This window comes from Delphinus delphis, chromosome 9 (genome assembly GCF_949987515.2).
Source record: "Delphinus delphis chromosome 9, mDelDel1.2, whole genome shotgun sequence".
Classification (NCBI taxonomy): Eukaryota; Metazoa; Chordata; class Mammalia; order Artiodactyla; family Delphinidae; genus Delphinus; species Delphinus delphis.
In genome coordinates, this window is record NC_082691.1 from 86,156,031 (window position 1) to 86,168,617 (window position 12,587).

Sequence of the window (12,587 nt, forward strand, 5' to 3'; positions counted from 1 at the left end):
TCTCTTTTTTTGTAATCCATGATATTTGAGAATGGAAAATGAGAAGATTCAAATGATAAGCAAATATCCTGACAGAACTTTGTGTGAGCAGAGTCATTGACGATTAAATGCTGACTTTTCAGGTCAGAGATCCTTTAAGTAAAAAACAGTATATAGTGATAAAGGTCCACATATTTTTCTGTAATATCTTGGTTTTATGCATTAAGGGCAGGGTTTCAGCGGACTCAAGGTCCTTATCCCCATTCCCTTTAAAAAAATATTTCAAGGAGAGGAAAAGGGTTGTTTCAGTATTTACTTGGTTTGCTTTAGAAACAATAATTATAAGAAAGCAATGACTTAAAGTAAGTCATTGTAAATAAGTAAGAATGACTTATTATGGGCATGGGATATATTCCAGATGGAATCATTAAAGGCATAATCTCTCATAGTTTCTGAGGCTTTATTATAGGTTGACAAAGGTCTACAATGAAAAATTGATCAGTATCCATACTTCTGTATGAGCACTAGTTGATAAAAATGTAATAAAAGTACTTTGTGAATATATTTTTAAGCAAATATTTCTACTATAGGAAATTTAGGGACTTAGCCATCAATAGAGGAATTTTTATTTAGAGCCATTTTGTGTCTGTTTCAGTGCTTTTTTTCCACCCCCCCCAAACTTTCTGAATGCTGTGTCAAGCTTTATTTAGGTCCATGTGTGATGATTAAATGAGATTTTGAGCCTTTAACAGGAACCAAAAATTTAAAGTCTGGTAAAACTAAATAATCATGATAGTTAATATAAAGTTGTCCATAACTCAAGTGAGCTTGATGGTCAATATGTTACCATTACCACTTATAGTGTGGAAACAGTACTGTGTGAACGGTGAAGTTGAAGGGGTTTAACCACATTCAGATGATCCTTTATATGAGTAATAGGGAGTATGGGTTATAGGGATGGTGTGTAAAACATATTGGTATGGAATTCTTTATAAATATATATAAATGAACTGGTGATGCAATTAGGGTTGGGATCCAGATTGAGATAGAGGAGAAATGCAGCTTCTGAGGATTCAGGTGTCTGGAAGCGGAGAGAAATGTAAGGAAAGATGCCCTAGGAGTCAACCAAGTCAGAAAAAGCTTTGAACTTTCATAAGACTCTAGAACAGTGGTTTAGGTTAAGTTTAAACACGTGTCTGGTTGTGAGGGTGGGTAATCCAGGAATCTGATATATCAAGAGAAAACAAAAGGAATTTTAAAAATGCCATTCAAAAGTCTAGTCACTGCCATACCCTGGCATTCCGACTCTTGTTTCAGTTAACCGTTGCTGTCTATATTCCTTGCTATCACCATGCTCTATCCTTTTTAGTATTTCCTTGTTTTCTTAGATGAGGCTTCATGAATGGGCTTTAAGGAGGCTCATGATACTCTTGAAATGGTATGTAATATTTTTGTCTGCCTTTGTGGAGTTTATTGGGAAGATTCATTACCTATATATTTTTTAAAGGGTTAAATATTTCTATTAAGTTTTGACATTACATGGTAAGTAAATACTGCTGGTATTCATATAAAATTTCAAATGAAATTCCTTGCTCTGTGTAAGTGGTATTCATTGTTGAAATAATAGTGTTTCCAAAGTAAACTCTTGCCCACCTTTCCTCTACTCTTGTTTTTTCCCCAGATTATTTGTTGCTAGATATAAGGTGGGTGAGGAAGAGAGTAAAGGTGATAAAGTCAGAGAGGTAGTGAGGGGCAGTTGTGTTGAGCTCTTTTGTAAGAACTTTAACCTTTACTCATAGTGAGATGATTAAAGGAAAATATTGTTGGGTTTTGAGAAATGTTACTGACTTTGCATTTTAACAAAAAACAAATTAGGTGAAGGGCAGAAGCAGAGCGACCTTTAAGGAGGCAGTTCCTTACCAGAGAAGTGATGATAGCATTGGCTTTTACTAGAGTGGTGATCACAGTGTTGAGAATTGGTCAGATTTGGGATGTATTTTGAAGATGTCACATACAGCTGACAGGATTTACTGATGGATTGGATATGAAGTGTGAGTGAAACGAGTAATGAATGACTCAAGGTTTTGACCTGAGTAGTTGGGAAAATAGTATAGCCTTTCCCTAAGATGGGTAAAACAAGTGGATTAAATATGTTGGGTTGTTCAGCAACTTGTTTTTAGACAGGTTGAGATGCCAGTTAGACATTCAAGTATATAGATACGTCAAGTAAGCGGTTAGATATATTGTTTGGGGTTCAGGAAGACAGGTCCAGGCAGAATAATCATTTCCCTTTCTGTATTTACATAGCACTTTGTTCATACTATTATTTTTACTATAATGATTTCCAAATTGTTTTAGAGTTGCTTGTGTAGGTGTTATGTATCCCATTCCTCTCTATTCAGCTTTCTCCTTTCTACCTCCCATCCCCAATATCTTATTGACAGGGGAAAAACAAGAATCTTGCATTATTTATTTTTATGGCCGCAAAGCCTGGTATGGAGTAAGTGTGTACTGAATATTTGTTGAACTGAATCAAAATTTTAAAATCCATTTTCCTTCGAGTTGAAAGAAAAATATTTACTTGGAAACTACACTCTGATATTGCTTTAAACCTTGATGACTGGATTGTGTCATGATGTCATTTGTTGTAAATGCTAATATTTTTCTGAGGTGAATTTATGTTATTGGTTATACTCTAATATATTTAAATTTTCTGGTGATTCTGTTTGTTCTTTTCTAGTATATAGACTATATTTCCTTAAAGCTGTAGTTCTTATTACCTTGGAATCTAGGTAGAAAAATTAAAGGTTATGTAGACTGCATTTTTTTAGGGTAACGGTGCTTTCTGAATTTAATTTGGGTGTAGGAGCAGAATCTGGGATATCTTTGGAATTTTTTCCTCTAGAAATTGTACTTCTATTGCAAAATTATTAATAGCATAATTTACCAAGGTGGTTTCATATACTTTTATTTTATCATTTATGTACCAGAGTCTTATAACTGCTATCATCAGGTTGATTTTAATTATCTTCAAAGTTGTATTTCTTGTTAAGTCTCTGAAAGAACCTTTTCTAGTCCAGACTTACTGATATAACAATTAAATATAGTGGTTGGAGGTTGAGTGTGTGGGAAAGAAGTGTGTGTGTGAGAGAGAGAGAGAGAGAGAGAGAGAGAGAGACATATCTGGATTTCAATCCTGACTTTACCACCGACTTTTTGTTTGATCTTGAATGAGTTATAATGACAATAAAAACAGGAATAATAAATTAAGTTGCTGTGAGAGTTAAATGAAATAATGTCTTATATGTAAGTATCAATATATATTATTTATATAATATGTATTTTTATATGCAACATATTAATCTACAAATATATACTGATTAGTTCTGCTGAGAGAATTTGATGTAAATTTAGAGATCTTTCTTTTGTGTTTGTTTTTTTGACAGAATCTCACAGTGGAAATATTTTTAAACAATTTAAAAATTTTTGAAAAGCAATTTAAAACAACATGAAAAGCAGTGCTGTGTTGAGGGAAAAAATATCTCACTCATAATTCCACGTTCTAACTAACCAATAGTATTTTGGTATAATTGTTTCATCTTTTGTATATATTGCCCTTATTGATGTTTTACAAAGGAAAGGAAAAATACACTTTTAGATTTTTAGGAAAAAATATTAAAATTCATTTTAAGAACTTTTTCGTTAAGGATTAGGTTAATTTAGTAGTAGAGTGACTTTCCCCAAGTAGAATTTGAAGAAACTAGAAGTTCTGTCTTTATAAGGTTGGTGCCTAAGTAGTGAAATACAGTTTAGAGAAGCCCAGTCCTTATTTTAAATATGCAATTTGAAGGTTTCCTAAGCAAGGGTTCTTAATCTGTTGAAGTTATATACAAAATTTTCTTTGTATGTACATTTTTCTGGAAGAGAATCCATGAATTCAGATCATCGAGTTAAGAACATCTTCACTAGACTAAAACTTTTTATTTTTAACCTGAGGAGTAATAGTATTTATTAAATACTTACTACATGTAGAGGTTGCGATTAGCACTTTTATATGTTCATACGTTTCATTTACAACTGAAAAGGTAGATACCTTCATTTTACAGAATAGGTCGTGCTGTGTCCAGGGCTGTGGAGCTGGGATTTGAACACAGATCTGTAGGACTGTCTGGCTCCAAAGCCCATGTTTTTGCTGCTGTTACTATAGTGATTCTTAGTTTTCTAATGCGGAAGATACAGTGAAAATCTCAGGTATGATAGGTGAAAACAGAAAATACAGTAGATTGTGAGGGCTAAGTCCTGAGACCTCAGCAAATTTTAAATACATAAATACTAATAAAGCATATCACTTCACTTATAAAATACCATAAAGTGAAATTGAAAAACATAGTTGATTCCTTTACATCCTTATTAAAAGCTATTGCAGATATAAAGAGTGAGGAACAATAGCTGACCTAATAATTGCTAACATTTATTGAGTGCTTCCAATGTGCCAGGTATTTCACTAGACTGAAACTTCATAGAGCTCATTTCAGCTTCTTTTAAAGTGACTTATATTTCGAAGCAATTATTGCTTCCCAGTGTTTCGTTTATCTTGTTTTCTTAAATATTAAAAATTAATAGTCCCTGAATTTTCTTTTCCTTTTTCAGTCTGTAGATATTTTTTTCATTTTGCTACAGTTTTAAGGATAGACTCACCATTTTAAAAAGTACATGGTGGCATAAATTTTACTCTGATTTTTCAAAGCTTTCTTCTATCCTAAGTGAATTCTATTATTCTTACCAGAGAAGAATGTAGTATTGTATTGAATGTAGTAGAGAAGGAATGTAGTATTTTGTCCTACTTGGGAGTGTATATCAATTTTATTGATTTATTGATTTATTCCTATACTTGGCATTTCTCTACTTAGGTTATTCAACTCTGAATTGGGTTTCAACTCTGGGTAAAATAAGGCAAATAGAGAAAAAGGCATGTCTGTTTTGCTTCAGTGTGGAAGTCTGTCCAGATGAAAACTTAAAATATCCATGGTACCAGGCAATTCTTTGTTCAACTCTCATTGAATTTTAAGAACCTACGGTACCAGCCTTTTTCTCTCTCTCAAGCAGAATAGGTAGTAAGATTTAGGCAAAATCCCAGTGTTTGGTATCTATAAAAGAAGTTGCTTGTCACTTGAAAGAACCGTTCTGTGGAAATCTGAACCTCTCTGACTGTACCAATTATATGTAATGTGCTTTCATTTTTTTTTTAATGCCACATAATGGTTTTCCTTGATATTCTTTAAAGAAGCTATTGAAGAAAGTAGGTAAACATGGGTTTTAGTTTTTAAATACAAATATATTCATATGGCTGTATTTCTGTAGCTACGTATGACACGAATTTTTTTCTTTCATACTGTTATCAGAAAGGAATTCTAAAATATAGCCCTAATACAAAGTATATTGTCATAGGCAGAAAATACAACCTTTTAGCAGGGAAATTACAACCATATGTTGAATTCACCCAAAAGATCAGTCTCTAGTTTTGTAATCATAGCCTATGTAAGAAATATAGCTCTCGGGACTTCCCTGGTGGCACAGTAGTTAAGAATACGCCTGCCAATACAGGGGACACAGGTTCGAGCCCTGGTCCAGGAAGATCGCACATGCCACGGAGCAACTAAGCTCGTGTGCTACAACTACTGAGCCTGCGCTCTAGAGCCCATGAGCCACAACTACTGAGCCTGCGTGCCTCACGCCTAGAGCCCGTGCTCCGCAACAAGAGAAGCCACGGCGATGAGAAGCACGTGCGCTGCAAGGAAGAGTAGTCCCCGCTCAGGACAACTAGAGAAAGCTCGCGCGCAGCAACAAAGACCCAACGCAGCCAAAAATAAATAAATTAACTAAAAAAAAGGCTACACAAAAATTCACCAATTAAAAAAAAAAAGAAAGAAATATAGCTCTTTTTAAAAAGAGACAGATGAATCCAGTTGATAATCTGCTGGGTTTTGAGAGTTCAAGGGAATGGCTAAAGAAAGTAAGGTTAAAGAGCATATAAAATATCTTTCCCCTTCTAACTTATTCTTCCCTTCAAAAATTCTAATGTCAATCTAATGTCCTATTAACTACACTTTCAGAAGGATTAAACTCTTAAACTAAATGTCCTGACAGGGTTCATTTTTATTTTGAATATAAATTTGTGTTTCTTAAAAGTTTTTTTTTTAATTTCATTTGTTTTTCTCTTAGTGTCTACATTAAACTAGGAATTAAGCTAACCTCTTTTACAAGCCTAGTAACCCTCCACCTACCTCTTCTTTTTGACACTTGAATTTTATCTAAGGTTGGGCCCATGTTATGTCAGTGCATAGTATATGCATTCTATACTATTTCAAAGTGGAAAGATGGATTTAATTACGAAAATAGTGTGCCATCTTGTGGAGGATTATGCAATCAGCATAGTCTGACTTACCCCTAAGGATCAGAGGAGGAGGATAGATATTGCAGTTGGGCTTATAAAATAAAAAGCCTGCTTCTTTGTGCAAAATGGTGTGAAGATACTGCTGTGTTAACATTTCTACCTTTTTCTTAGCGTATATAAGATTTATAGATTAGTACTATTGGTAGTAAGTAGTTGTAGGGGTTATTTAGTACTGATACGAAAAAACCTGTAAAAAAGACTGGTTGCATTTTAGCTTTTGTGGCCTGAGCAATAACTGATTGATTGATTGGTGATTGATTCATTTAGTCTCTGAGAATGAAATTGGTTTGATATCTTGAACACAGGCTATTATTGGACACTTTATTTCCGATCTTTCTGTTTCCCTGGCTCCTCCTTTTCAGTAAGTCCTATATGCTGCAAGTTCAGATCTGACCATGTCACATCTCTGCTTAAAATCTTCTGTTGCTATTTAATACTACACTGTCTGTGGAGTCGAGTTCAAAACCTTTATATTGTCATTTAACCCATTTCATTATGTGGCCACTACCTGTCTTTTTAACTTACCTCCACTCCACTACTTTTTTTTGTTCTTTTAAAATGAACAGTGCATGTATTCACCACACAGTTTTCACCACTGTGCATGCATTATTTAATTCTCATGGTAGCTTTAGGAGATAGGTACTCTGTGCCATTTTAGAGCTGAGGAAACCAGTGGTTAAGGAATTTGGTGTTGGTCACACAGCTGTGGTGATAGAGCTGCAGTTCCATCCAAGATCTGCCTGACTTTAGATTCTGTGTCTTTTAAAACACTTTTTTGTGTGTTTTTCTGTCTCTGTACCCTTGTTTTACTTTTTACCCTGCTTGAAAAGTCCTCTTCTCTTTCCTTCATTATACCAGCAAAGCCACTTTCTGATGCATAGGTCAGATACCACTGTCACCATGAAATCTTCCTGAGTCCCCTCAATCTGGTATATTCTCTTCCCTTTTTTGAACCCCCGTGGTGCTTTTTCACCTTTCTTACGACACTTAGTCTACATTGCATTGTGGTGATTAATGTACTTGTTTTATATTCTTCACTAAATTGTAAGCTCCTTGAGGGTAGGGATGATGTCTTCTTTATTTTTATTCTCTAAAGTGCCTTGCCAATTCAGATTAGTACTCAAAAAATGTTGAGTGAACATTTCAGTGAGTCTGAGAGAAATAGCCTCTGTAGCCTGTGCTCCTTTAAGAAAAAATACAGAGAAAGGGCTGCTGCATGAGGAGGATTATACTGCCCTAGGGATGTGCCTGAATTGTTATATAACCTATAAGCATGAGAGTGGACATCGTAAACCAAGCTACTGCCATGTTGCAAATAATAGCATTTTCTTTTTTCTACTTTCTTCTCACTACAGTTTTGTCTGATTATTTCTATAATCTTTAAAAGTTTTTGATATCCTTTATGCATTAAATAATATTTTCGCTGGTGTTTGGATAATATTTCATTCCTGAATGATTTAACTTAAATGATTAAATGATTAAAATTTTCTTACACATTTCATTCAGGTATGTCAAAAGGTCCTGTTACCATCTGATTCATTCAGTTTTACTATTAAACTTTAACTGGGACCACAGAGCATTCACGAACAAGAATGACATCTTGGATTAATTCCATTGGGATGCTTGCTCTGTGCCAGATTTTATTTTGCTCAGCTATCAATGAGGCTGTTGTGGAAATGTGGGTTTTCTTTGCTGTGAGAATTTATGCGTACAAAGAGACCTGCTTTTTAGAAAGAACATTGAGAACCCAGATCCCAAGAGGAAGGGTTATTAAAGTTAGTGAACCAGGGTAACCTTATCCAAAGGGTGCCCAGAAACACTGTAAAACAAAAGGTCAATTGCTATTGCTATTTTAGTTATATACCCCCTCCCTCTCCAGGCTTCAGAATTTAATGGGGTTAATTGCATTTATAGTGAGGCCTTGGCAAATAATTTTTAAGTCAGATGAAAATTCTTTAATTTTTTTCCTGTAGAATTCTCAGTATCTGGGCATTACTGTGTGCCATTTGGGAAACAGAATGTTACTTAACTAATGATAATGGATTGTTTTATACTTCTGAGAGATGGCAGTTTTCTAATAGTTTCCATTATTTCACATTTATATAGAGCCAAAAGTGTTCTAGGTACTGGGTTAGACACAGAAACATACAATAATACTGTTTTAATTGCATCAGTGGTACTTAGTAACTACAAAGTATTTTGTGTATATGTGCATGTTTTAAAGGTAGAAATGCTGTTCATGCTTGACACCCTTCAGAATGTTTTCATGTAACTTATATATGAAGAACTTTACCACCACACTGAGAGTTTGTAAATGAAAAAATCAGGACCCAGGCAAGTTAAGTGACCTATACCTGATTACCCAGTTAGCACTAGAACTGTTCCAGTGGTCTGTTCTTATCCAGAAGCATTGTTTTAATTTCCCCTAGGTTCTTTCACTTAGAAAATTCACTTAGAGTTTGAAATTATATGAAAATATGACAAAAATCTCTTATAAGACATCTCTATGAATGGCAAGAATTTTCTTAAGTAGTGTTACAATATTTCCAGGTGCATTTCAACCCTTCATGATGGGATGTAATTTAGATGACAGTCTCCGCATATATTGGCCTAGGGCATGTCAGAGAGTAGATGGCTTTATAGTTTTCATGTAATGTATTATATTTAACTTAAAAAATGGTAGGCATTATAACAAGTAGACATAAGATATTTACAAAGGGAAGAAATATTTGAAGGAAGGAAAGGCACTATTATTTTATAAAGAAAGGTAAAAATTTTCACTGGTCACGGAGCAAATGTTTTATCACATGATAAAGTCCATAGGTATAATAGACATTTCAGAATTAGAAGAAACCAAATTCTCAAGGTACCTGGAATGACTTAAAAGTTGATTTCTGAGGAGTTAAATCCACCATAATATATTTGGAAAAATTTCCCCCAGTTTCCATGGGAATATCAAGGCTATGCATCACTTTATTCTTAAGATATCTAACTTTAACTCACAGCTAGTTTTAACCATTGTTTTTTGTATTGTAATAGAAGACAGTTTTAATGTGAAGTTTTTTCAGAAGTAGCTAGATAGCTTTATATTATATATTTTTTTGCACTGTATATTTCTTCGAGATTTCTTTTTTTTCTTTTCCCTTTTTTTTTTTTTTTTTTTGCGGTATGCGGGCCTCTCATTGTTGTGGCCTCTCCCGCTGCGGAGCACAGGCTCTGGACACGCAGGCTCATGGGCCTAGCCGCTCCGCAGCATGTGGGATCTTCCCAGACCGGGGCACGAACCCGTGTCCCCTGCATCGGCAGGCGGACTCTCAACCACTGTGCCACCAGGGAAGCCCCCCCCCTTTTTTTTTTTAACTATCTGAAGCTGCTTTGTTAAGCTGGTAAATGTAAATTTTTTGTGGCCTGACATAGAAACTCCTAAACTGGCTGCACATCAGGATTCCCCCTGGACACTTTAAGAGTACTGACTCTTTTTACCCACTGAGGACCTATGGAATCTGAATCTTAGGGGATGCCTCCTAGTTATCTTTGTATTCATAAATCTCTCAAGATAGTGGTTCTGCAGCAGCCCTTCCGTATGCCTATATTTAGGAAGTACTAGTATTTATTTTGGAATGTTAACCAGTTTAAAAATCTCATTTTTAAGTTTACTTAGATGTACCTTCTTAAATGATCTTAGAAGCAATGGCTTTATCTGGGTGCCTATACTTAAATTTTGTTCTTAAGTTTATTTTTTTTGCACATATTTTTCTAATTTTCACAGAGACTGTTTATTTGTTTGGTGGCTGGGATGGAACACAAGATCTTGCTGACTTCTGGGCGTACAGTGTGAAAGAGAACCAGTGGACATGTATCTCTAGAGACACTGAGAAAGAGGCAAGTTCTCAGACTTTTCATCCATCTGTATTACGATAGGGGTGTGGTCGTACACTTCTTTTTCTGAATGATTTGTATTCTTTGTAAATGTCTATCAGCAGTGATAGCAGAAGAATTTGTGGTGACAAGTTTGGTTTAAGTATTCTTGCATTCCAGCTTCTATACCTGGTTCTTCAACTATTGGTACATGAACAAATCTATTTTATAGAGATAAATAGAAATGGGTATCTAATGTAATTTAGTTTTTAACCACTTTAGTTAAAATGTAACTGTGTAACTATTATTTTTCTTATGTTCTTGTCACCTCTACTCTTATTTTGAACATTTATCTTATTTTTATTTCCTCTGGAAAAATGTGCTTTTGGTTCCTCACTATCTTACTATTTTGGCCCCTCACTATTTGACTATCTTATCAGTTTTCACAAATGATGTATATTTTATTTTTAACTAAACTTGTATGTATGTATTCATGTGTGAGTCTGTCTATTGATACATATATACATAAAGCTTTTCCATAGTGAATAGGATGTCTTGGATTTACGGCATTCTTTTATTTAATTTTTTGAATTATGTAAGTGCATAATTAATTATACCCTGATATAAAGCACATATTCATATATTATTTTTTAAATCATTATAGAATTTTTTATTGTACTTTTCCCTCTAAGCAATTTCAGATTACAAGGTGAAAAATAAACTAAAACAAAACAGTAGTAGCAGCAAATGAAAAGGGGAGGAAAAGACCTAATTCAAAACCACTGATTTTAATCTAGAACGGCCATTTTTTTAAAATCTGGTGCTATGTCTTTAATCTTAGGAAATTAGATTCTTGTTTACTTGGTGTGTTCCTTTGTTAATCATTTGGGTAGTTTTTATCTTTTTAAAGAGATCTTAAAATTCTGGTTTCTATTTATTATCCCTATGAAAATGGCCTTTGCCTTTTCAATATTAAAGTACCATTTTCTGAAATGATTATTTTTATCCTCAACAAAAATAAAGACAGATCTTAAAAGAATACATATCTGATTTCTCTTAAATTATTTTAAATCTTAGTTAGTTGTATTTGTAATTATTCTTGCAAGAAGCCTACAGTTCATCCTGAAATCCTCCCTCTTCTTCATTGAGGGTATCTAATTAGGGCCTAAAGTTCCACCGGTTCTAGCACTCAGTATTGCGTTTCAGATGTTTCTTCCTCTCTATTCCTTTTGGCACTAATTCCAGCTTTGTGGTTTCTTTCTTAAACGTTTTTGCTTCCATTGTTGATCTCCAGGTCTATTGTCCATTCATTAGCACAGTCTTTAAAAAAAAAAAACATTTGGCCATGTGACACCTCTGCTTAAACCCTATGGTTAGCTTCAGTCCCTGTTTCTGTTATCTACTGCATTCCATATATTACATTACAAGCACCCACAAAACTTTAGTGGCATATAGTAATAAGCATTTATTTTGTTCACAAGTCTGTAGATTGGTTGGGCTCACTCATGTGCTGGGAGTCAGCTGACTGTCAGCTAGTCTAGATTAGCTTCCGAGACTACTTGGCTCTGTTCTACATAGCCACTCATCTTCCTATTGGCTAGCATGAGTCTTGTTCTCATGTAGGGGCAGGGCTGCAAGGAGGATGAAGTAGACATGAGCTCTCAATTAGATATATTATTGTCCCATTTTCCCCAAAGAAGTCATGTGACCAAATCCACAGTTATTGGGTGATGGGCAGCACTATCCAAGGGCATAGATACAGGGAAGTGTGAGTAATAACAGCAACAACAATAATGAAGTTTATCTACCTTAGTTCCTTTTGCTTAGAGTAAAAACTTCAAATTTCTCATCATAATTTGGTCCCCATCTACTTTTCTAGCCTCATTTTTTGACTTTATGTGCTAGCCATACTTATAGTTGCTAGAATTATTCAACGTTCTCACCTGTGTTCTTTGTAATAGTGTTTTCCCAGTTTGGAATTAACAGAGGCTGCTCCTCCCGTGCACCCAGCTTTTATGTAGTATATGCCTACTTACTCTTTAAAACACAGTTCAGACTTCAGTTCCTCTGTGAAGCCTTTCTTGACTTCCCTAACCAGAATTAGAAGCTTCCTTAGGTGTGAACACTTAACCCCTTACATTCCTTGAATGGGTTACTATAATGATTGGTTTACATTTCTGTTTCCCTATGGAGACTCTGAATTCCTTAAGGCGTGGATCATATGCTTACTCTTTAGTGAGTAAATAGTTCAGATAAGTTAAATAAAAAATTAATGCTGGAGAAAAGCAAAGGAATG

The 12,587-nt window shown here is 34.6% G+C and overlaps 1 protein-coding gene across 7 annotated transcripts in view; it reads left to right on the forward strand.

Moving 5' to 3' along the window:
- Positions 1-12,587, forward strand: part of MKLN1 (muskelin 1) — a 355,934-nt gene that overhangs the window by 273,323 nt on the left and 70,024 nt on the right. For all 7 annotated transcript variants that reach the window (XM_060020905.2, XM_060020903.2, XM_060020906.1 and 4 more), the window contains one exon: positions 10,203-10,315. In XM_060020905.2, the coding sequence (XP_059876888.1) occupies positions 10,203-10,315 (113 nt within the window). The remainder of the gene's footprint in view (positions 1-10,202; positions 10,316-12,587) is intronic.